Here is a 25,490-nt window from a genome sequence, read left to right on the forward strand (position 1 = left end):
GTGGCACGCCCTGGATTGAATATTGTCTTCTGAATTAATAAAGATAAGATTATAAGAACCTTGGTCTTACTTTGCTACTGGCTAGGACGTAGTTTCTCGAACCTTTTTCTCGTGCACCCCATATATCGACTTTTGTATCTCATCTTGTGTAGTAAAGTATGTACTAGGGTACGCCAAAGGTAAAGACCAGCCAACCATTCGGGTCCATTTTTGCCCCGCCTGATCCGTCCTTTATCTCGGAGGCACGCTTTAACCCCCCCGCCCCTTGAACCTAAACCAAGCTAGTTCCAGACTTTCAGGTCCACCTTCACTCAGGGGCTAACCTTCTCCGGCTCGGCCCACCTTTTTGTCCGAGTGCCTATTTGAGCGCCCCTGCCACAATGTTACTTTCTTATACATTATTGGTTATATGTCCCGTTGCATTTTATCAAGTCGCTCTTTGCTCGAACAATAGAATAAGAAAACTAAAAACTTATTTAGGATATTAATATTTTCTTATACCTAACCCGCTCATTCAGTCATTCTTTACATTATCTTTTTTTTTGTTTTGTTAATTGTCTAAAGACTTGTTAATTTAGGATATTAACCTTTCCATATATATCTAACCCGCTCATCTCCCTGCAACGACCAAGCCAGTCAACTATCCCGCCCAATAAAATACCCTAACCACCACGATAGTCAACCAGCCAACCACCGGAATCAAGCCCATTTGGCTTTGAATGGTTCATGTCGAGCTTGGTTCTTAATTAGCAAGGGCTAGTGTAAATGGTGTGTTGTAAAAGCCCAGTATATATATACGGAGTATATATATTGAAATAAAAGCCCAAGATATAGACTGCTACACCAAAAGGGCCAAGATCCTAATTAGTAGGAACCAAAAGTCCACCAGTATAAATAAAATGTTTTGTGCTATTTGGGCCTCTAAAATAGAGTATCCTCCAAATATTCCCAATGTCACGGGAACACCGTCAACAACAAAGTATAATTCTCTTACCGCGAATGCTTTCACGAACAGGTAAACGCCTGATTAAAGATTTTGTTCCATTTTCATGGACATGGATCGAATTCCTGACCTCATGATTAATTAAAGAATGAGACGGGCAACGTCCTCCACCACCATACTAAACTCATTTGATTGTTGTATGTTTATTGTTGTGCTGTCCGTGGGGGAAAACATATATTTCACCGTGGATTTAGAACGTGCATGACATTTTTAGCACAAATTCTCATTATAGACGGACATTATCCGTCTATACGTATACACGGATACCATTTTCCCTCACAAAATATCCATTTGTCATAAAGTGGGAAGCACATGGGGGGTGCCCCACCTTGTCCCCCTACCCATTTTATTAGAGGTCTTTATCCGTCTGTTCGCCCCACCCGTCTATACCAAGACCTATTGCATTTTTAGTTATGCGGTAACGTATTGTGATGAATTTTAATGACACATATGTTCATGCATGCGCACAAGAATAGTGATGACTTCCTCTGTTAAAAAAACAAAACTTTTGTTCTTACGCGGCGACGACATCCGTTCAGGTCATGCTACGCTATGACGATAAATAAGAGTCAGGGACAATCATTCAATCATGTTAAAGTTTATTGGCCGAAACCATATTTTAATCCAGCTTTACGTAACAACGTTAAGAACGTCACCAAGGGATTAAAGTTCTACATCAATGATAGGGAACAAGTGCATTAAGGCCACACGAAAAATATTGTTTACAAAGAAGTTTTCACATTTCTATTAAATTAGGTGTCGTATTATATATTTTGCATGAAGCTATAAGGAATCTCAGTTTTAATTGTAAATAGTCAAAAACATTATATTGTGCCTTTCAAAAAAAAACATTCTATTGTTTAGAGATTTATCAATTTTTTTAAACAAGCTTCATATATAATTGAGATACTTGTTGTTTACGTAATACCATTTAGCTTTTACATTGAGAATACTATAATACTCCGTATATTGGTAGGTGTTATTGTAGGTTAATCTAATTTGAGAATCTCAAAAAAATCCCTCTTAGCCGTTACCACGTGTTCATTTTGGGGAACTAAATAAACCACATTTCGACAATAGCGCTTTATATTAACTAAAAACAGGTGGTGCGTGCAACAATAGAAATAGGTAACTACATAATACAACAATGTGTTTGAATGTGATACAATTGATATACGGAGTAATTGATAACAAATGAAGTAGCTTTTATGTTAAACGGATTGATGATTCATCAATAATCAACTAAATCAACCTTTCAGAGTTTTGTAATTTTCAACATAGTAATACTTTTTTATTTATCAACTTACCTGACTTCTATTATCAAAACATAGCAACGTAAACCAATGTTTACGATATGTTTTGTTCATCAAATTCTTAAAATATGCAACACGCATATTGTTAAAGATGATCCTAATCGGAGCCTCGTGCATCGCACGGACTTTTCAACTAGTAAGAAATAATGCGAGTTAAGGGTAAGATAAGAACCTAAACTATGTTTTTTTTTTCAGTTAAGGGATTGAACTTCAAAAAAATCCAGTTAAGGACCTGAGCCCTCTTTCCGTTTGCTTTTCCGTTAGTTGACAATGTTGTATCATTCTTGTCCATCTTTAATCTCTATCTCCCAACACACGACATTCCGAAATCGATGGCGGAACTTCACAAATTGAATTTCTTGTTCTTAATTATTACGACTAGTTCTACCAAACCCATTCTCAGTCTTCTTATCTATGTTGGGATTTCTTGAGCACGATATCGCGATGGCGGCGGATTTATTAAATGCAGTTTCTGAGAGTTGAATACTTTTGTTATATACATATATAGTCTGTAACTCTGTATGAATATGAAGACCATAAATATAAAGACCATAAATATAAAGACCATAAAATGAGTGATTATCAGGAAGAAGGAGAACCAAACAAGCACGAGAGCACAGCAGTCTTGTCGTAAAATCAATGTGGGTATTTGTATAAGCTTTACTATGATGAAATAAAATCAATGTTGCAAGTTGTTATTCTTACCAGAATTCGTTTAATTTGAAACTTACATTAAGATCAATTGGAAAATGGAAATAATTGCACATTTATAACGGCTTATATATTAGAAACAGACGAACCAAGCGAATTCCGTTATCGAGTATATACGTGTACTATCCAAACACTACTCTGTTCATATTCGACCAAGATTTCAATTTATATATTCATATGAGTTCACGTTAAACTCACCGGTTCCGCCATTTATGAACCCACTTGAGTGCTTGATAGGGAAGGAGAGAATGAGATAAAGGGGAAGATCTTAAGCATTACGTACTGTATGATTTTACAAGAAAAGCCGTTCATTCAATATATAGGTTATTCGTTTTGGAATGTTCATGTAAATTAAAGTTAACGGGGTTAGGGTTGAGTCCCTTAACCGTAAAGTTTTATAGTTGAGGTCCTTAACTATAAAAAAAACGATAGTATAGGTCCTTGTCTTTGGGTTAACTCGAAATAATGCAGGAGACTTCCAACTTTATTAAATAAGAAATAAAAGTTTGAAGGGAAGTGTACAATAATAATAACATAATCATGGAAGTATACATGCATCGATCTCTCTCCTTATTATTCTTGCTTAACCTCATCAGATGCATTTGGTTCGATACCATCATCTATTGCATTGATCATTCCCTGCATGCATTTCAAAATTATGAGTATGTTTGATTTGCATTTCTCCAGTAATTTGTGACGCGGACGGGAAATGTGACTATTTTCCTTTTATATATGTTAAAAAATAATCTGGAACAAGAATTAGTGTTTCCAAAAAAAAGTACGTACGTACCTCAGATGTAAGAGGTTGAATGTCATAGGTGACCGCACTATAATCGGATTCCGTCTTAAAAACACCACCGTGGAGATATTGAGGTTCAGGGCCATCAAAGTGAAAGACGTCGATTTGTTGGTAGGAGAAGGGTACCTCATAAGTGACCGTAATAACAGACACAGTTGCAACCATTATTGACATGGGTGGTACTTTCAATTTGAGGTCTTGTTTAACGGCGGACTGATCGAAGCTAGGTGTTGCCCAAGAAGTATTAACTTGTCTGACCGCATTTGGAATCTCTAGTTCCCCATTTGAACCAACTTTTGGAATCCGGCCGTTGAACACGGCCGAACCTCTGACTAAGAACATACTATTACTATATGAGTTGATCGTAGTCATAATATACTCGACACTTTCATTATCCCGCTCCATTACACTGTTTGACCTATTTTCTATTCGCACTTCCTTCACAACCCGGGATGAGTTGGGTCCTCTCCAAGCTTTGCGGAAACTCTCAATATTGACCCGATATAAACTCGGGGGCATAGGCCGGAGCCAGGCATTGAGATCATTGAGGGAGTTTGATTCAGCAGTCAATTCCTGGTTAATGGCCGGAGATCTACGACAATACCGGTTGTTGACGAGGGAACGCAAGACAATCCCCGGCACTGTCGTGTTAGGCGGGGAATACAGGGTCGCATCAAACAACGTGCCTGGGTCGTTTTCAGGGAGAGGCCTTATATAGACGGTTGTATGAGGCAGTGACACACCGCAGAAATCGTTCATACTCATCGACTTTAATCTTAATTTGTCGCCGCTTTTGTTGTACAAGACCTCGAACAACACCTCTCGGTTTGTGGGGAATTCGTATTGCCTAACATGTACGTACCCGTTATTTTCGTTAAGTTTTATAGAGCTCAAATACTTGTTATTGTCACCGAGGAACATTACGTATCTTGGAAGTCTAGTCCTACTTATGACGGCGAAATCAGTGAGGCTAAACTCAGTTGGGGCGCCATGCTCGATACATAAGCTGTAGGCATGCGCATCGTTGGGTGGACGCATCACAACGTTCAACCCACTTTGCGCATGTATGAATTCAACAAACACGTTTCCAGCGCTCAAACGCGGCCGGAACAATGTACACCCATCCTTAGACATGTCCTCAACTTTCTCTGGGGCTGATGCAACCAACCAAGTTTCAGGCCTTGATGCCCTGCATGCCATTTGGTACTATTTAGAACAAGATTAACTTTTAAAATTATCAACTCATCAACTAATATTTTAACGTCAAAATTACTAAACTTTCATCGTGAATATATTAAGGAAATAAAAAGTTTTAATACCTAAAACTAATTATCAAAACCATTTTTGGTAAAATATTATTTTTGACTACCAAAAATAGTTTTAGCATGTATTTGTCGGAAATTATGGTCAAAGATTCAAAATACTATATTGGCGATGGTGAAAAAGCAACTTGGAAGGAAAAAAAATTGAGGGAGTATAACCGTATAAATAAGAGTAGTTAACACAAAGATAAGGACCTATACTATCGTTTATTTTCCAGGTAAGGACCTCAACTATTAAACTTTACAGTTAAGGGACTTCAACCTTAACACCGTTAACTTCTTCTAGTTTACATGAACATTGAAAAAAAATTGAGATAAATTGATTGAGCGGCTTTTCTAGAAAATCGTACAACAATTCAGTAATACTTAATTCTTCCTCATCTTTCCCTTCATCTCATTCTCTCCTTCACTATCAAGCACTCAAGTGGGTTCATAAACGACGGAACGTACAGGTGAGTTTGACGCGAACTCATATTTGAATATATAAATTGAGATTTTTTTTTTTGCGGGAATATAAATTGAGATCTTGGTTTAATATGTACACGTATATATATACCCATTGACGGAATTCGTATGGTTCGTCAGTTTCTAATATAAGCCGTTATCGGTGTAATTATTGCTAATTGATCTTAATTAATGTAAGTTTCAAATGAATTCTGGTGCAATAATATATGACGGGAATTTAAAGGGAAAATTAAAATTGCTAATTGATCTTAGTGAGTATTTATATAAGCTTTACTATGATGAAATCAAATCAATAGTTGGATTGTTTATAAAACATTCAATCACAAAAATGACTTGCTTTCTCGAGATTCACCGAATAAGACATGGGAATTGAAAGAGAAAATTAAGTCATTACTTTACCTTCATTCTGAGATGATTTTATCAAAATTGCTATGATGCATTGATACTGTAATATTTAGCTGGTATTAGTTTTAACGGCAGTTAGACTGAATTAAGGTTGGAGTTCCTTAACTGAAATATTTTGAAGTACAAGTCCTTAACTGGAAAAAATAGTAAAGTTCGGGTCCTTCTCTTATGCTTAACTCGTAAAAATAACCACATTTATTTGAACAAATATTAGGGTCGTTCACTAAAATGACTATTTTTAATAAAGTATTTTCTAAATTAACCATTTTCGAATTTTTAATTCCCATTTTAACCATTTTTAAGGTTTTAACAATGTAATTAATTTTGACAATGGCTAGTTTGGGATATAATTTAGATAAAATGGTTAATTCGTATGAGATCTATACAGTTTCAAAAAGTAGTTTCTCATTATGACAACTAATATGTACTCGGTATATATATATACTAGTTTTATACCCGTGCAGAGAATGCACGGGGTCGTAATATTAGCGTTATCATCGAATATTTGAATAATAAATGTGATTAAATATTCAATGTCGTACATAACAAAGTATTATCTTGATTCTTGACAATAGGGTGAGCAACAATTCTAATTATGCCAAATTACAATTTAGCCGCCGTGTTCTCACTGCGCTAAAAGTTCATACAACTATAATATGAGTCTGAATCGAAATAATACTTTGTTATCTATTTCTATTTTAAGTTATATACGGAGTATATTTCTTACATAAATTATAAAATAACGGTCTCATACTGTAAAACGATGCATTTTTATAAGAAAAGTATTCATGTAATGCTAATAAATAATTTTTATTTTTAACAATGAAACCGTCTAACATGGTAACACCGTTTCACACAAATTCATATTTAAGACGGGCATATTCGTCTTACACTTAAGACGGATCAAGTACACAGGAAACAAAAACAGAATACATTGGAATTAGCAAAAAATTTGTCTAATGTATGCAAATAGGATATTATTTGACTCGTTTTGATTTTAAGACGAATTAATTAATTAATAACTAAATTACCCATTCATAATCTGATTCAACATTTTATTGCGGACATCTCATCGATCTACATTAGGCCCAAGTGCCAACAACCCATTTAACATAATTAATGACCTAAATAATGGTATAATATACAAAGCAAATCCTAAACCCTACACTTTTGAGTTTGGCTTCACTCAAAATTATTCAAAACCCTCACTCATTTAGCAAATCATCTAACTTTCTCCCCATACCCGTATTTCATTTAATTAATAAATCTGCCAAATTTTTCACTCACATCACTATAACAGTTATGCCGCCTTTTCATGTCCTCACAACCGATGACCACCACCGCCTAACACCACTATAGTTTATTTAGAAGAAGTGAAATGTTAATTCAATAGTATGTTTGCAAGGTAGATGATCTAACTTTTCTTATTTTCGAATGACATACGTCCTATATTCGTCTAAACTATTTTGTTGACTACTAATTTTTCGATTTTTTGTTTTGTTTTGTTGATTTATACTTTCGAACTTTGTCAAAACTAATTTTTTTGATTTCTCATTGGCACTTGATTTAATTTTTTTTTCCATGTTGATGTAATTCGAAAACATCTTTGATCTAATGTCCTATATATACATCTCATTGTTAATTTTTTTTTTTGCATGTTTGATCTGATAAATATTATTGATTTATTTTTAGGAATATTGCTATTGAATTTATTTTTATTATCTTTTCCATAATTTTAAAATAATTACAGTTTTTACTACGTAATTCTGATAGATTTGATGAAATATGCTTTTTTCTTTTTGAAAAATTTCTTTTAATAAATTTTATTTTTATTGTAGTTTGATTATGTTCCGGGGCATCTTTTTAATGTATTTTTTTTTGTGTTATTTAGAAGGGCATCTTTTTTAATGTACTTTTTTTTGTGTTATTTAGATCTGATTTTTCTTTCTACTTCTACAGAGTTGTTTTATCTAATACTAATCTAATAATTAGAATAATTAGATGGTGATATTATAAAGAAAGAAGAAAGAGAGTAATTAATCTTTTGAGAGATCATGGGGGACCCTACATCATTAATTTTGTTTTTCAATGCCTAAATTTCAGCAACCAATAGGAAGAAGCTAAATGCTTTAGCTTTTATAGATAGGGGATTCTCAAACATCACATGGATATTGATAGACTAATACCTTTTTCTTTTCAAATTTTTTTGTGATTATCTTATTTTAATAAATATCATACTTAAATCAAAAAATAATGTGATGTGAATTGACTTCTCCCTCTATTTGTCAGCCCTAGTCATTTTCAGATGGATAATGATACGGCGCCACCGGGTGGCGCTCAATCTCGGCGTCGGCTTTCAAATTTCAATATGTATTTTCGTGGTCATTATGTACGTCGTTTTTATTATGGAATACGGAATAATATAAAGCTTTTCGATTTCGTGTGAAATTCCTTATTTTCTATGTTTTTAAAATCCAAATAGCCCCTGACTCGCCCGCCAGACCCGACAAACCACGTATACCAGGTAAACCACTCAAGGGTGACAGGCTCGAAGTCTATTAGGAATGAACTAAGGCCAAGAATGCTCCACAAGATTTTGCTTTTGGAAGGCTTGAACATGGATCTCCTGGGAATTTCACCCAAATTTTAACCACTAGACTCCACCCTTACTGACAATGTCAACTAATTTTACTAATAGAGTTATTCGAGAAGAGCTATTTAATCATGACCTGGTTCTGTCACTAGCTTGTGATGGGTCAAGTGACGTATCACTCACATGAATAGATAAGACGAAAGTAAAAGTGTTTAGGAAACCACAAATGGCTTATTTTTATCTACCCAAGTAGGTTTTATTTAACCCGTCAGCTTGTAACGGATATTACCCGTCATAAATGGGAATTTGTGGGTTTATATTTTAATCGGTATTATAAGACCCTCCTTTGTGACATTTAGACACACCGAAAGAAAACGAATAAAAAAAACTGAAAGGCAGAGTGCTTAAATTTACCTAGCCCAGTAGTTGTTCTCGTAGCAGGATCGAATGTGAACGAGGCCATTTCCGGCCGACTCGACAGCGAACCTTGCTAGGTCACTGAAAACGCCTTCTTCAGGACCAAACCGGAGTTGTCTTTGAGGACCCGTAAAACTCAAGTATCTTGCATCATTCGAATCCCTCACTGAGAAAACCACTAGCTCAGGCAAAGACATTGAATTGTCTCAATACTAAATCAAGGCTTGTTAGCTTTGCTCTTGCGGTTCTTGCACTAATTAACGTTGCATTATTTATAGGTAAGAGGGATAAGAGGTAAGTGGTAATTAATATATTCAATTTGAACTAGGATTCTTTTCAGAACGTTATAGATCATTTCAGTATAAAATCTAAACTCGTAAAAATCAAGAGAAAAATGAAGAGGGAGGAAATGGGTGGATTCAAATTCATTCTCTTCGGATAAAGAAGTTTGTGAACATAAAAAAGATAAGGATAACAAAAATGACTAGTCATTCATATGAAGCCAAAAGGTCCATGGAAATTGGAAATGCAATGGACCAAAGAACAGCGCCTCAAAATCTTGTCTTGTTCAATAATGCACGTTTTCAGTAATGAAAGGGACTAAAATCACAAAAAAGAATTGTCATTTGTGAGGATAATGCTTGTATCGACATCTATCTAGGAAATCTGTTTATAGCAAAAATATCTCACGAGTACGAAAGCTTTATTTCCCAGCCTCGAATTCTTCTTCTTTCATAATCCACGTATATACGTTCTAGCGGCAGATCAGCCCAATCCCATGCATATATAGGCAGGAGCTATAATATTGATCATTCTAAAATTATAAGGGCACGTTATTAAAAATATTTTTGTGATTTTTATTGATACATTACGAAAAATATTATTGAAGATCTGAAGTTAATAACCCAATTCTTTTTTTTCTATAAAAAGTGTGTTTAGAAGAAGCATTAAAAAAAGAGAGAGAAAATAGACTCATGGGTTTCGAACCCAAGACCTCCAAGATGATACACTAAATTACTAATTGAAGCCTAATTGAAATTGAAAACGCCTTTGGTTGTGCATGGGTTGATGGTAGAAATTAGAAAATGCTTGTGTTGTGCAAGGTGGAGCGAGTTCAGTAAGTAGACTGTTCAACTAATTAGTTATATTGATTGTATAGTAAGGAATAACATGAATAATTATAATAGTTGGGCCTCAACCATCACCTTAAGGTTTTGGTTGAGATGATTCATCTATCATGGTACCTTAAGCTTTTGGTTGAGTTGGTTCATCTATCATGGTATCAGAGCCACTGTGACGACCGAAAGTCACGGGTTCAAATCCTGGCAACCTCAAAACTCCTCAAAAACTCGAAGTGGAATTCCAAAGACACAGTGCAGACGGGGAGCGGTGACAACCAACCACTCTTCAAGCCCAATGGGCATTTGAGTGAGGGAGCGTAATAGGAATAATTATAATAGTCGGGCCTCAACCATCACCTTAAGGTTTTGGTTGAGATGGTTCATCTATCAAGGAATATAAACTTTATAATGAATTATTTGAGTTTAAACTTATTAATTATAAGTTTTATTTGAAATAATATGAGATTCATTATAAAAATATTGGTTTTAAAAAATTATAATGAAACTCAAGAATAATATATATAAGCTCAATTAGATTTTTATTTTCACATCAAAAAAATTAAATTTAAATAAAAAATATATAAAAGCTCAAAAAAAAATACACATATATAAGCTCGGTTAGATTTATTATTGTTGTACGAGGCTCAACCTTTGTAATCCTAAAATTTTTGGGGAGGTAAGTGTGATTTTATAATCTAGCCCAACATACCTTTTATTTCTAGATCAGCCCCGGTAAAGTTCTCAATAATTCTCAAAAATGAAAGGGACTACAACCGCAATAATTTAGAGTGGAACCACAAATCTCTATCGAAAACGAAAATAAATATTTGGCATGCATGATGTGTCACTGTATTTGGCAACATCGGCCGGCTGGGTTAGAGCCAAGCTTACGCTATCCTTACGTACCGTGGAGTTGTACAACAGTGCGGGCTAGCTCGGCCTAGTCCGTACCTCTAGGCCACGAAACTCTAGCACGACTGCCCATAACACAACCCGAATGTCTCCTCGGGCCGGGCTAGTGCTCACATTTCTTTGGCCTAGCCCGATCCTAGCACAAAAAAACAAACAAAGGAGATCACCGCGGGGATCGATAATCAATCCGTTCTAACAATAACGATTTTATTCTAAACCACCTAAATTTATTGACTAATTACAAAATTTTTAAAAGTTAAACTAGTTTAAAATACTTGCGTCGTCAATTCCTTGAATTTGGTGGCGGAATTGTAGCGGCGGTGACAAAAATGTCGTACTTGAAAAAAGGATGTTAATATATGGGGGTTTAGAGTGAGGGGGTAGATTAGGAAAATCATTAAAATTTGTCGACGATATTTAGCAATTTGTCAACGGTATTTAGTAGTTTGGATGTCATAAGACGATCTTTTGGGAGAGTTGTGGTTGTAGTCCACATTTAAAATTATTGTAGTTTTCGGCCCCGTATGAACTAACACAAAATCTCATTTGTGACCAACAATATCCGTCACTTTGGAGTGACGGATACCATTTTACCTCACAAAGTACCCATTTTTTCTCTCTCTGCAACACTGTTCACGTGGTCCCCTTTCTCCACTAACCCATTTTGTTACCATTTTATCTCACAAAATATCCGCCACAAATGGTAACCCGTCACAAGGGAGACCAATTGATGAACTAAAACGATTCCGTAATTCAATAGGAATATGGGTGGTCCTCCCTCTATCTAGTGGACATGTGGCAAACGATGAATGACTTGTCCCTTTTGGCCCATATAAGATTGTCTTGTAGCATACTCTCTCTCATCCAAACGAAAGTTAACACTTGCTTTTTGGCACTATTTACGGTCGTATGAAATCTTTGATATTACTCTTAATCTATAAGACCAAATACAGTCATGTAAAGTTCAAATATTTGTTGGATTTTTTGTAACAACAATTGCATTTTTTTTTAATAAAATTGCATTTTATTCAAATCTTGTTTGAATTGTTTGTCCCTAAATAATACGGAGTATACATTTAGGAAATGGATCACTACGTGCGTGACTTAGTTGTGGAACTCCAGTTCGATGATGTGATTATTTGTGTCTCTAGTCAGAGTATTATGTTGGGACATTTGAATATTCATAAATGACTAGTATGTACGCTGGTTGATGACTATGTTCCTAAGTCATTGGTATGGGGATACTAAGCCAGGTACATGGATGTGTGTTGAAGAATACACATTAGACAAACCCGCCTAAAAGGACTTACTAAGGATTCGCTTAGTGTCAGTAAAGTTCTTTGCAAGTTGTTGACTTGTTTTGGTCTTTAGACCTGAGTCTTTGACTATTCTGTACATGTGAAGTGTATACTTTGATATCATTCCTAGTCTGCTGTAAAAGGGGATCATGGCTGATCATTGTGTGTGCATGGAGCATGTGATAGGATGTGGTTAGACAAGAGGGGATTTGCTTCTCCCTTGTGAAGGGTGTAACAACCCGGATTATAAAACAAAGGAAAAACTTATATAAAATAAATATCAGAGTACGATACTGATAAAAGGGTCAAGGTGGCGGAAACACCTGACCAATCCGGTTCGCTACTAACTCCAAAACAAACTAATACATTATTCAAGGTCCTTAAAACATAAAGTAAAGTCCTAATTTATTATTAAGCTCGCTTCGCACATTCCCCAAGCAAGCATCAACCAAACAGCAACGAACTGAACAACCTGAAAGGGGGGTCGACAATCAGTCGGGAGTAACTAGATGCTCTCCCAGTCATGTTTACAACAATTGAATATAACCAACAATCATTAACAATTGAAATGCAAAACTAGTAAACATGCGAGACCATCTATACTCATGAAAACCCAACATAGGTTACCATGACTCAATCAATCTTAAACGGATGCAAACATGCAAACCTAGACCATATGCGACCACTAGACCATGAACACTTACAAGACTAGTAGTGACAAACGACCCACAACAACCTAAGGCACAAAGCTAGCATTGAAGCATAGCAAACATGGTAACACACAATCCACAGCAACAGAAGGCACAAAGCTAGCAACAAAGCATAGCGAATAGAGCGAACGCCCGTTAGAGCGTATAACCACTGCCTCTAACTTGCCAGAGCGTATAACCACTGCCTCTAGCTGACGGAGCGTATAACCACTGCCTCCATCGGTGTGGAGCGTATAACCACTGCCTCCACGGTACTATGTATAGCGTATAACCACTGCCTATATGTCTAAGACCTGGCCAGACTCTCGGTGCAAACCGAACGACACTCGGGACCCAGGCGTATAACCACTGCCTCTGGCCACCCCCGAACACAGACCAAATAAATCCCGCATCGACGGGTAGCGTTGGTTCATTCCGATAGTATATAACTGATACTACCGTCATCTATTCAAACTAGCAAACAAACCAATGCACAGTATAACTGACTGTACTAACATGCGTGACCAACATCACGACTCAACTCGTAAGATAGTATAACTGACCATCCTACTTATCATATGAACAAGAGTAACCAAAGATATATGCAACACAAGGACATAACACACTGAACACAATACCACATATGAAACAGGTATAAGCAACCAATGTTATAGTAACTTCAGCTATAACTTTAACATTAATAATTCAATGTTATAGTAATCCTAACCATAACATAAACTCTGGATGCGAGGTTATAGTAACCTCTACTATAACTTTAGTATATATAACTTGAAGTTATACACACCTCAACCATAACCTTGACACGAAACTCAAAATTATACTAGCATTAACCATAACCTTGAGCCATAAATCTCAGGGTTATATTAGTTACAGCTATAACCTTGACTCGCACTTCAATGTTATAGTAGGTCCAGCCATAACTAGAGTAACTACCCAAAGTTGTATTAACTTTAGTTATAACTGTTACACCCCCATACTCCAAGTGCCTTACCAGGACCACTCAGGTATGAGGACATCACCATCTCGGTCGCCCGAGGTATGATAATCAAATAGACAAAACAGAAACAACGTTTATTATAAATAGTTTAATGAATAAATACAATCCTCAAAACCAAACCAAAGTACGATACAATATTCTTAAATGACTGTTCTAACTGAAAAGTAAATAAACTAAGGCTACAAATGGAAGACTCCTATCGTCATGTCGTGGCATCCCGGCTATCCCAGTACTCATCTCAATACCGCTCAATATCTCGCTCACCATCCCCGAATGGATCACCGCAGTTTACAAAACAACACCGGGGTCAGTACTAATCACACAATCAATATAGATAACTGTAATAAGATAAACAGACAATTTGAATGTCACACACACACACACACACCACCAACTCCCATCATCTCAATCGATCGTCCCCTTTGGACCGCCCCGCGATGGGGGACTGCAGCCGTTCCCACCTAAGCCCCGCTCATCATACGAGCGATAACCCCGTCCCATTAATGTGCACATCCCCTTCCGTGGCGGGTTCCACGAAGGGCGAAACTAGGGCGTGAAGTCACTCCCGCAAGTGACCCCACTCGGCCGAGAACGCATCTCGAGAACCATCAACAGCAATCACAACCACAAACACAAGACAATCATCATATCAAACAACTAACTACAAAGACATCACCAATATCCCATTATGGGACTAATGCGAGTAGGAAATCCTACCCGGAAAGCACAACAAGCAGACGGTATCTACAAATTTGTATCAAAACGCCTCTTCTACGAATCCTCCTCCTAACACATCACACATAAAGACTACACATCACATACTACTCATAAAACCCCCAAACCCTAAATTAGGGTTTAACCAAACTTAGCAAAACATCATAAAAATTACGTTAAAAGCTTACCCTCGACGCAAGGAACTCAACGATACGAACTATGACACGAACCGACCGTCTCGAACTCGGAATTGCTAAGAATGCGATTAGGAAGATGAAGTGGTCGCTTTCTTTCTTAAACAGGGTTTTAGGTTTTGTAAAAGTGATTTAAAACAATGACGATTATGTTTAAATACCTTAATCGCATAATTAACAAAACCCGAGAAAACTCCCCGTAAAACCGGACACTCGATCGAGTACCCAAGGTACTCGATCGAGTACCCCTTACTCGATCGAGTACCCCTTACTCGATCGAGTACCCAACAGTCGAAACTATTTTATTTCGCAATTTACCCTTACTCGACAGAGTAAGGGCTACTCGATAGAGTCCCCCAAGACTTATAAATACGGAGTATTACAGTCTTCCCTCCTTAAAAGGAACTTCGTCCCCGAAGTTCAAACCACTACCAAACAAAGGTACTCCCACAACATTCCCGACTCACAAGCCAAACAAAATTTTAACATAACATAAAACATGACACTAACCCAACTCATCCCGACAAACATCCCGACACAACACAGGAAAGGTGTACAAAACTCTTAAAATCGCTCGCGATCATCTCCTACCCCCTAAAAGAAACAAGGTTACGTCCCCGTAACCATACATACCAGATCAAAAAGGAAAGGGTAACGCTCTTTCATGATATCCTCCGCCTCCCATGTAGCTTCCTCGGTCTCGTGGTTAGACCAAAGGATCTTAAGCAAAACTGTCTCACCACTCCTGGTCTTTCTAACCTTTCGGTCTAGAATCTGTTTAGGCACCTCCAGATATGATAAAGACTCATCCAGCTCTAAGCTCTCTGCCTCCAACACATGTGACGGGTCACTCACATACTTCCGTAGCTGCGATACATGAAACACATTATGCACTCTCTCCAACGCTTGGTGGTAAAGCCAAACGATAAGCAACTTCCCCAACTCGCTCTAAGATCTCATAAGGCCCTATAAACTTCTGACTTAGCTTGCCTTTCTTCCCAAATCTCATAACTCCACCCATCGGAGACACTTTCAAAAGAACCTTGTCCCCAACTTGAAACTCTATGTCCCGACGATGTAGATCTGCATAACTCTTTTGTCGATCCGGGTCGCTCTCATCCGTTCCCGATCATCTTAACTGTTCCACCATCTCATGCACCATCTCTGGTCCTAAAACCACCGCCTCAAAGACTATCGCCCCAACAGATTGGACTCCTACACCTCCTCCCATACAAAGCCTGAAACGGTGCCATACCTATCTTTGGTGTGATAGTTGTTGTTGTAAGAAAATTCTATCGGTCCAACCTCTCGCTCCCGGCCTACCACCAAAATCCATCACACAAGCTCGCAACATATCCTCAAGAGTCTTGATTGTTCTCTCGTCGCCCATCCATCTGTCGCGGGATGAAATGTCGTACTCATCTTCAAAGTCGTTCCCAACGATTCCCGCAACTCCTTCCAAAACCTCGATATAAACTCGCATCTCTCGTCGGACACTATGTCCTTAGGGACTCCATGTAACTTAAGCACGTTCTTTCGATAGGCCATAGCCAATTGTGCCTTAGTCCATGTATCTTTCATTGGAACAAAGTGAGCTGACTTGGTCAGACGATCCACTATCACCCAAATCATGTTGTTACCTTGTTGACTCTTAGGCAAACCCACAATGAAATCCATGGAAATGGATTCCCACTTCCACTCAGGCACCTCTAAAGACTGAATCTTACCTTGTGGTCTTCTCTGTTCCCCTTTAACTCTTTGGCATGTCAAACAACGGGACACAAACTCAGCTGTCTCTTTCTTCATCCCAGGCCACCAAAACGTTTTCTTCAAATCCTTGTATAGCTTCTCTCCACCTGGATGAACTGAATATGGTGTGCAATGCGCTTCTGTCATGATCGTCTTTTTCAACTCCTCATCATTAGGAACACACCACCGACCATCAAACCTCAAACTACCATCTGTATGAATAGAAAACCGGGACACTGTCCCTTTCTCTACTCCAGCTCTCCACTCCACTATCTTAGGATCCAAAGCCTGTTTATCCCGAATATCATCATAAAACTCCAGGTGTACTATCATATCACCCATGGCATCTCCTTTCTGCATCATATGTATCCCAAAGCTCGCTACCTCATCTCTCAGCCTCATCAAAGATAGAGCTGTACACAAGGAATGTACACTCTTCCTACTCAAAGCATCAGCAACAACATTGGCCTTCCCTTCATGGTAGATGATTTCCATGTCGTAGTCGCCAATCAACTCCATCCACCTCCTCTGTCTCATGTTCAACTCCTTCTGCGTGAAGATGTACTTAAGACTCTTGTGATCAGAAAATACCTTAAAGATTGCTCCATAAAGGTAATGTCTCCAAATCTTGAGAGCAAACACCACTGCACCCAACTCCAGATCATGAGTAGGGTAGTTCTCCTCATAAGGCTTCAACTGCCTAGAAGCATAGGCAATCACTTTACCATTCTACATCAACACACATCCCAGCCCATTCTTCGAGGCATCTGTATAAACCTCGAAATTCTCGCTCCCTTCAGGCAATGCGAGGACAGGAGCTGTGGTCAAACGCTCCTTTAATGTTTGGAACGCCGTCTCACAACTCTCATCCCAACGAAACTTGTTCTCTTTCCTCATCAACGCTGTCATCGGTCTAGCTATCTTGGAGAAATCTTTCACGAACCGTCGTAGTATCCGGCTAAACCCAAGAAACTTCTAACCTCAACAACATTCTTCGGTGCTTCCCACTTTGTCACCGCCTCAATCTTCGCCGGATCCACAGCTACCCCATCTTTAGAGATTACATGCCCCAGAAAAGCAACTTTCTCTAACCGGAACTCACACTTGGACAACTTTTAGCATACAACTCATGATCCCTCAAAGTCGCAACACGATCCTCGGATGCTCCTCATGCTCCTCCTTAGTCTTAGAGTAGACTAAGATGTCATCGATAAACACCACCACAAACTGGTCCAAGAACGTCAAGATTCTATTCATCAAATCCATAAACACCGCCGGTGCATTAGACAACCCAAACGGCATCACCACATACTCATAATGGCCATACCTCGACGTGAAAGTTGTCTTTGGTATGTCCACCTCTCTAATCTTCACCGGATGGTACCCCGACCTCAAATCAATCTTAGAAAAGATCGTTGCACCGCTCGGTGATCAAACAGGTCATCTATCCTTGGCAAAGGATACTTGTTCTTTATCGTCACACGGTTCGGCTCCCCCCCGTAATCTATGCACAACCTCAAGCTCCCATCTTTCTTCTTCACGAAAAGAACTGGTGCTCCCCAAGGCGATACACTTGGTCTAATGTATCCCTTCTCTATCAAATCATCCAACTGCTTCCTAAGCTCCTCCATCTCCTTAGGACCCATACGGTACGGTGCCTTAGAGATTGGCCCCGTCCCTGGCTTCAACTCTACGGTGAAATCTATCTCCCTCTTCGGTGGCAACCCCGGAATCTCCTCCGGAAAAACATCTGCAAACTCTCCTACCACTGGTATCTCATCAACTGTCGGACTCTCTATCCGGTCATCTCTCACATGGCACAAGATCAAAGGACATCCCTTCCTCAGATAAGACTTCAAGGTGACAGCTGCAATCAACTTAACTTTGGGTTTGACTAGAAACCCACGGTAAGACACACTAACACCCTTTGGACCTCTTAAGGACACTTTCTTTTGATGACAGTCTATCTTAGCTTTATACTTTCCTAACCAATCCATCCCAACTATCATCTCAAAACCATTAAAAGGAAACTCTAGCAAGTCTACAGGGAAATCGACTTGCCCAACTATTAAAGATACATCTCTAAACAACCTCCCACACGATACAGACTCACCTGAAGGTATGAAAACTTGCACACTAACAGACTCATATACTCTCAAACCCAATGTTTTACATGACTCAAGACACAAACGACCGAGAAGCCCCGAATCAAACAAAACAAACGTAGGAATACGTTAACAAGGAATGTACTGGGGTGATAACGTGCGCATCTTCCTCACCGCCTTCTTCTCCATCATGAACAACTTGCCATCGGTCTTCCGCCCACCTCCCGGACAAGATCTTGGCCGACGCGGTCGGCTTAGCACCGACCCTTGATTGTTGTTGTTGTTCGTCGGTGTCTTCTGATAAGAATTACCGCCATTGCGGTTGCCTCCACTCGGTAGCTCGACTTCCCGGTTTGGCCATGTTCAGCCCGGCCTGTTGCTCGCGAAGCTCGTGCGGAGTCTCGAAAAGATCCGGTGCGCTCGTGCACTCATGTCTCTTGTGGCCCACACCACCACAACCAAAGCAGGTCACTCCCCAACTATTACTCACACTCCCACGGCCACGCCCAAAGGAAGCCCCAGCACTAAACCCAGACCCAGCAGAGAATCCCTTAGACTGATTGTGGTTGCCTTTCTTATGATTCGATTGGCCACCACCCTCGCTCTCAGACTTCCTCTTCTCACCACCTGACCTCTCCTGAGCCATCTCCACCAACCTCTCAGCTCTCCCAGCCCTCTCATAAGCTTCCTTAACATCGGTAAGGATCCCCACGGGTAACTTATCCATAATCGTGGTAGTCAACCCTCTTTCAAACCTCAATGCCAGGTTCTCCTCACTCAAACCCATATCCTCAAAGATACCTGGACTTCTCATTGAACCGTGCCGTAGTACTCGGCTCTGAGACATCTCGTGATCATCTTAAACTTATCAAACTCTTCCCTCAACTTACTCCTCACATGCTCCGGTACGAACTCCTTCCTCACAGCCCTACGAAACTCCTCCCAAGGTATAGCGGGTAAGCCTTGGTTGGTGTATATCTCCTTAGCACTCACCTTCACTGAATCCCACCACTTGCCCGCCGCCTCCCTCGGATAGAACGCACTGTTCCACTCTCATCTCATCGGGACAATGAACCAAGTCTAAGATGTTCTCCATCTCTCTCAGCCAACTATCAAGCAGATTAGGCTCCCCAACCCCCTTGTATTCCTTCGGGTTAAACCTCGCAATATAGAGGCTGATTTTAGAATGATCAACCTCCTTCTCCTTACTCTTATCCTTGTCCTCATTCACTCTCTTGGGGTCTCGGTAAGAGCATCCTGGTGCTCTAACATCTTAACGATGTCATCTGTGGTCATAAGCTCAGCTCTCGCGTACAAAGCAGTTCTCTTGGGCGGCATCTTGAAACTATATATAAGAAAGGGGTAAACATAAACACACGCACTAAACCTCAAAACATGAAAACACGATGCCCAGAACCCACTCGATCGAGTTCCCAAACACGCTCGATCGAGTAACGGGCTACTCGATCGAGTGCCCCACGTACTCGATCGAGTACCCAAACTCCAGAACCAAACAGACCTTCTGATCTCTTACCTACTCGATCGAGTATCTAGGCTACTCGATCGAGTGACCCCCTACTCGATCGAGTACCCCTAGTTACTCGATCGAGTGCCCCAAAACTCGATTCTGGACTCAAAATCGCCAAAACCCACCCGATCGAGTCAGTCTCACTTGATCGAGTACTACTAATACGTAAGAGCTACCCGCATATTACGTCATATACTAACATGCTAAACTTTATAAAACCACATGATATCATAATAAATGTGCTACGCATCTATTCTACTATCAACAAGATCAATTCATCATGCTATTAAAGCCACATTGTAAACATCCAACATGTTATTCCAACATCAAGTCTACACATATATTACTTTTCTTTCACATTCTCAACTTCTCCTTCAACATCCAACAATCACACACCTCATCACATTGTTAACAAGTTAACCAAGCACACATATGACTCGACAAACACTTTCCCATGTGACCGGTTCAAAGTTGTAGGGCGACCCCCGCGACTTTAGGACGTCTCCCAAGCCTTTGCACTAGCTCCTACGACTTTTACCCCGGGTTCATTTTAATTGACTCCCTATGTTCATTAAGTTCATTGGTTACAGGTTTCAGGATCGTCGCTCTGATACCATTTGTAACACCCCCATACTCCAAGTGCCTTACCAGGACCACTCAGGTATGAGGACATCACCATCTCGGTCGCCCGAGGTATGATAATCAAATAGACAAAACAGAAACAACGTTTATTATAAATAGTTTAATGAATAAATACAATCCTCAAAACCAAACCAAAGTACGATACAATATTCTTAAATGACTGTTCTAACTGAAAAGTAAATAAACTAAGGCTACAACGGAAGACTCCTATCGTCATGTCGTGGCATCCCGGCCTATCCCAGACTCATCTCAATACCGCTCAATATCGCTCACCATCCCCGAATGGATCACCGCAGTTTACAAAACAACACCGGGTCGCACTAATTACACAATCAATATAGATAACAAGTAATAAGATAAACAGACAAATTTGAACTGTCACACACACACACACACACACCACCAACTCCCATCATCTCAATACCGACCGTCCACTTGGACCTACGCGATGGGGGACCGCAGCCGTTCCCACCTAAGCCCCGCTCATCATACGAGCGATAACCCTGTCCATTAATGTGCACATCCCCTTCCGTGGCGGGTTCCACGAAGGGCGAAACTAGGGCGTGAAGTCACTCCCGCAAGTGACCCCACTCACCCGAGAACGCATCTCGAGAACCATCAACAAACAATCACAACCACAAACACAAGACAATCATCATATCAAACAACTAACTACAAAGACATCACCAATATCCCATTATGGGACTAATACTGAGTAGGAAATCCTACCTGGAAAGCACAACAAGCAGACGGTATCTACAGCTGTATCAAAACGCCTCTTCTACGAATCCTCCTCCTAACACATCACACATAAAGACTACACATCACATACTACTCATAAAAACCCCCAAACCCTAAATTAGGGTTTAACCAAACTTAGCAAAACATCATAAAAATTACGTTAAAAGCTTACCCTCGACGCAAGGAACTCAACGATACGAACTATGACACGAGCTGACCGTCTGAACTCCGGGAATTGCTAAGAATGCGATTAGGAAGATGAAGTGGCTGCTTTCTTTCTTAAACAGGGTTTTAGGTTTTGTAAAAGTGATTTAAAACAATGACGATTATGTTTAAATACCTTAATCGCATAATTAACAAAACCCGAGAAAACTCCCCGTAAAACCGGACACTCGATCGAGTACCCAAGGTACTCGATCGAGTACCCCCTTACTCGATCGAGTACCCCAGCTACTCGATCGAGTACCCAACAGGTCAGAAACTATTTTATTTCGCAATTTACCCTTACTCGACAGAGTAAGGGCTACTCGATAGAGTCCCCCAAGACTTATAAATACGGAGTATTACAGTCTTCCCTCCTTAAAAGGAACTTCGTCCCCGAAGTTCAAACCACTACCAAACAAAGGTACTCCCACAACATTCCCGACTCACAAGCCAAACAAAATTTTAACATAACATAAAACATGACACTAACCCAACTCATCCCGACAAACATCCCGACACAACACAGGAAAGGTGTACAAAACTCTTAAAAACTGCTCGCGATCATCTCCTACCCCCCTAAAAGAAACAAGGTTACGTCCCCGTAACCATACATACCTGATCAAAAAGGAAAGGGTAACGCTCTTTCATGATATCCTCTGCCTCCCATGTAGCTTCCTCGGTCTCGTGGTTAGACCAAAGGATCTTAAGCAAAACTGTCTCACCACTCCTGGTCTTTCTAACCTTTCGGTCTAGAATCTGTTTAGGCACCTCCAGATATGATAAAGACTCATCCAGCTCTAAGCTCTCTGCCTCCAACACATGTGACGGGTCACTCACATACTTCCGTAGCTGCGATACATGAAACACATTATGCACTCTCTCCAACGCAGCTGGTAAAGCCAAACGATAAGCAACTTCCCCAACTCGCTCTAAGATCTCATAAGGCCCTATAAACTTCTGACTTAGCTTGCCTTTCTTCCCAAATCTCATAACTCCACCCATCGGAGACACTTTCAAAAGAACCTTGTCCCCAACTTGAAACTCTATGTCCCGACGATGTAGATCTGCATAACTCTTTTGTCGATCTGGGTCGCTCTCATCCGTTCCTCGATCATCTTAACTTTCCACCATCTCATGCACCATCTCTGGTCCTAAAACCACTTTGCCTCGGCAAAGACTATCGCCCCAACAGATTGGACTCCTACACCTCCTCCCATACAAAGCCTGAAACGGTGCCATACCTATACTTTGGTGTGATAGTGTTGTTGTAAGAAAATTCTATCAGGTCCAACCCTGCTCCCGCCTACCACCAAAATCCATCACACAAGCTCGCAACATATCCTCAAGAGTCTTGATTGTTCTCTCGATCGCCCATCGTCGCAGGATGAAATCGTACTTATCTTCAAAGTCGTTCCCAACGATTCCGCAACTCCTTCCAAAACCTCGATATAAACCTCGCATCTCGTCGGACACTATGTCCTTAGGGACTCCATGTAACTTAAGCACGTTCTTTCGATAGGCCATAGCCAATTGTGCCTTAGTCCATGTATCTTTCATTGGAACAAAGTGAGTGACTTGGTCGACGATCCACTATCACCCAAATCATGTTGTTACCTTGTTGACTCTTAGGCAAACCCACAATGAAATCCATGGAAATGGATTCCCACTTCCACTCAGGCACCTCTAAAGACCGAATCTTACCTTGTGGTCTTCTCTGTTCCCCTTTAACTCTTTGGCATGTCAAACAACGGGACACAAACTCAGCTGTCTCTTTCTTCATCCCAGGCCACCAAAACGTTTTCTTCAAATCCTTGTATAGCTTCTCTCCACCTGGATGAACTGAATATGGTGTGCAATGCGCTTCTGTCATGATCGTCTTTTTCAACTCCTCATCATTAGGAACACACCACCGACCATCAAACCTCAAACTACCATCTGTATGAATAGAAAACCGGACACTTTGTCCCTTTCTCTACTCCGACTCTCCACTCCACTATCTTAGGATCCAAAGCCCGTTTATCCCGAATATCATCATAAAACCGGTGTACTATCATATCACCCATGGCATCTCCTTTCGCATCATATGTATCCCAAAGCTCGCTACCTCATCTCTCAGCCTCATCAAAGATAGAGCTGTACACAAGGAATGTACACTCTTCCTACTCAAAGCATCAGCAACAACATTGGCCTTCCCTTCATGGTAGATGATTTCCATGTCGTAGTCGCCAATCAACTCCATCCACCTCCTCTGTCTCATGTTCAACTCCTTCTGCGTGAAGATGTACTTAAGACTCTTGTGATTAGAAAATACCTTAAAGATTGCTCCATAAAGGTAATGTCTCCAAATCTTGAGAGCAAACACCACTGCACCCAACTCCAGATCATGAGTAGGGTAGTTCTCCTCATAAGGCTTCAACTGCCTAGAAGCATAGGCAATCACTTTACCATTCTCCATCAACACACATCCGACCCATTCTTCGAGGCATCCGTATAAACCTCGAAATTCTCGCTCCCTTCAGGCAATGCGAGGACATGAGCTGTGGTCAAACGCTCCTTTAATGTTTGGAACGCCGTCTCACAACTCTCATCCCAACGAAACCTGTTCTCTTTCCTCATCAACGCTGTCATCGGTCTAGCTATCTTGGAGAAATCTTTCACGAACCGTCCGTAGTATCCAGCTAAACCCAAGAAACTTCTAACCTCAAGAACATTCTTCGGTGCTTCCCACTTTGTCACCGCCTCAATCTTCGCCGGATCCCTGACTACCCCATCTTTAGAGATTACATGCCCCAGAAAAGCAACTTTCTCTAACCAGAACTCACACTTGGACAGCTTAGCATACAACTCATGATCCCTCAAAGTCTGCAACACGATCCTCAGATGCTCCTCATGCTCCTCCTTAGTCTTAGAGTAGACTAAGATGTCATCGATAAACACCACCACAAACCGGTCCAAGAACTGTCTCGAAGATTCTATTCATCAAATCCATAAACACCGCGGCGCATTAGACAACCCAAACGGCATCACCACATACTCATAATGGCCATACCTCGACGTGAAAGCTGTCTTTGGTATGTCCACCTCTCTAATCTTCACCGGATGGTACCCCGACCTCAAATCGATCTTAGAAAAAGATGTTGCACCGCTCACCGATCAAACAGGTCATCTATCCTTGGCAAAGGATACTTGTTCTTTATCGTCACACGGTTCACTCTCCTCGTAATCTATGCACAACCTCAAGCTCCCATCTTTCTTCTTCACGAAAAGAACTGGTGCTCCCCAAGGCGATACACTTGGTCTAATGTATCCCTTCTCTATCAAATCATCCAACTGCTTCATAAGCTCCTCCATCTCCTTAGGACCCATACGGTACGGTGCCTTAGAGATTGGCCCCGTCCCTGGCTTCAACTCTACGGTGAAATCTATCTCCCTCTTCGGTGGCAACCCCGGAATCTCCTCCGGAAAAACATCTGCAAACTCTCCCACCACTGGTATCTCATCAACTGTCGGACTCTCTATCCGGTCATCTCTCACATGGCACAAGATC

General features: G+C 40.2%; 2 protein-coding genes across 2 annotated transcripts in view; both read right to left on the reverse strand.

The window, feature by feature from the left end:
* Window positions 1-3,490: 3,490 nt before the first annotated feature.
* LOC141610531 (uncharacterized) lies at window positions 3,491-9,473 on the reverse strand. Its single transcript, XM_074428628.1, has 3 exons — window positions 9,026-9,473; window positions 3,818-5,015; window positions 3,491-3,666 (listed from the first exon to the last, which is right to left on the reverse strand). The coding sequence occupies exons 1-3, from the start codon at window positions 9,223-9,225 to the stop codon at window positions 3,601-3,603; spliced, it is 1,464 nt and encodes a 487-aa protein (XP_074284729.1). The 5' UTR covers window positions 9,226-9,473; the 3' UTR covers window positions 3,491-3,600.
* A 4,650-nt stretch (window positions 9,474-14,123) lies between these two features.
* The window catches only part of LOC141610532 (uncharacterized), a 55,071-nt gene continuing 43,704 nt past the window's right edge, over window positions 14,124-25,490 (reverse strand). Inside the window, exon 5 of the mRNA XM_074428632.1 lies at window positions 14,124-14,321. The gene's annotated coding sequence lies outside the window, so the exon portion shown is untranslated. The remainder of the gene's footprint in view (window positions 14,322-25,490) is intronic.

This window comes from Silene latifolia, chromosome 11 (assembly GCF_048544455.1).
Source record: "Silene latifolia isolate original U9 population chromosome 11, ASM4854445v1, whole genome shotgun sequence".
Lineage (NCBI taxonomy): Eukaryota > Viridiplantae > Streptophyta > Magnoliopsida > Caryophyllales > Caryophyllaceae > Silene > Silene latifolia.

Excerpts from the sequence above, each read along its gene's own strand:
- LOC141610531 (XM_074428628.1), bottom strand. The coding sequence starts at position 9,225 with ATGTCTTTGCCTGAGCTAGTGGTTTTCTCAGTGAGGGATTCGAATGAT. Across the intron at positions 5,016-9,025 it reads GAGAACAACTACTGGGCTAG|GGCATCAAGGCCTGAAACTT; the intron begins GTAAATTTAAGC and ends AATGGCATGCAG. Across the intron at positions 3,667-3,817 it reads TTCAACCTCTTACATCTGAG|GGAATGATCAATGCAATAGA; the intron begins GTACGTACGTAC and ends AAATGCATGCAG.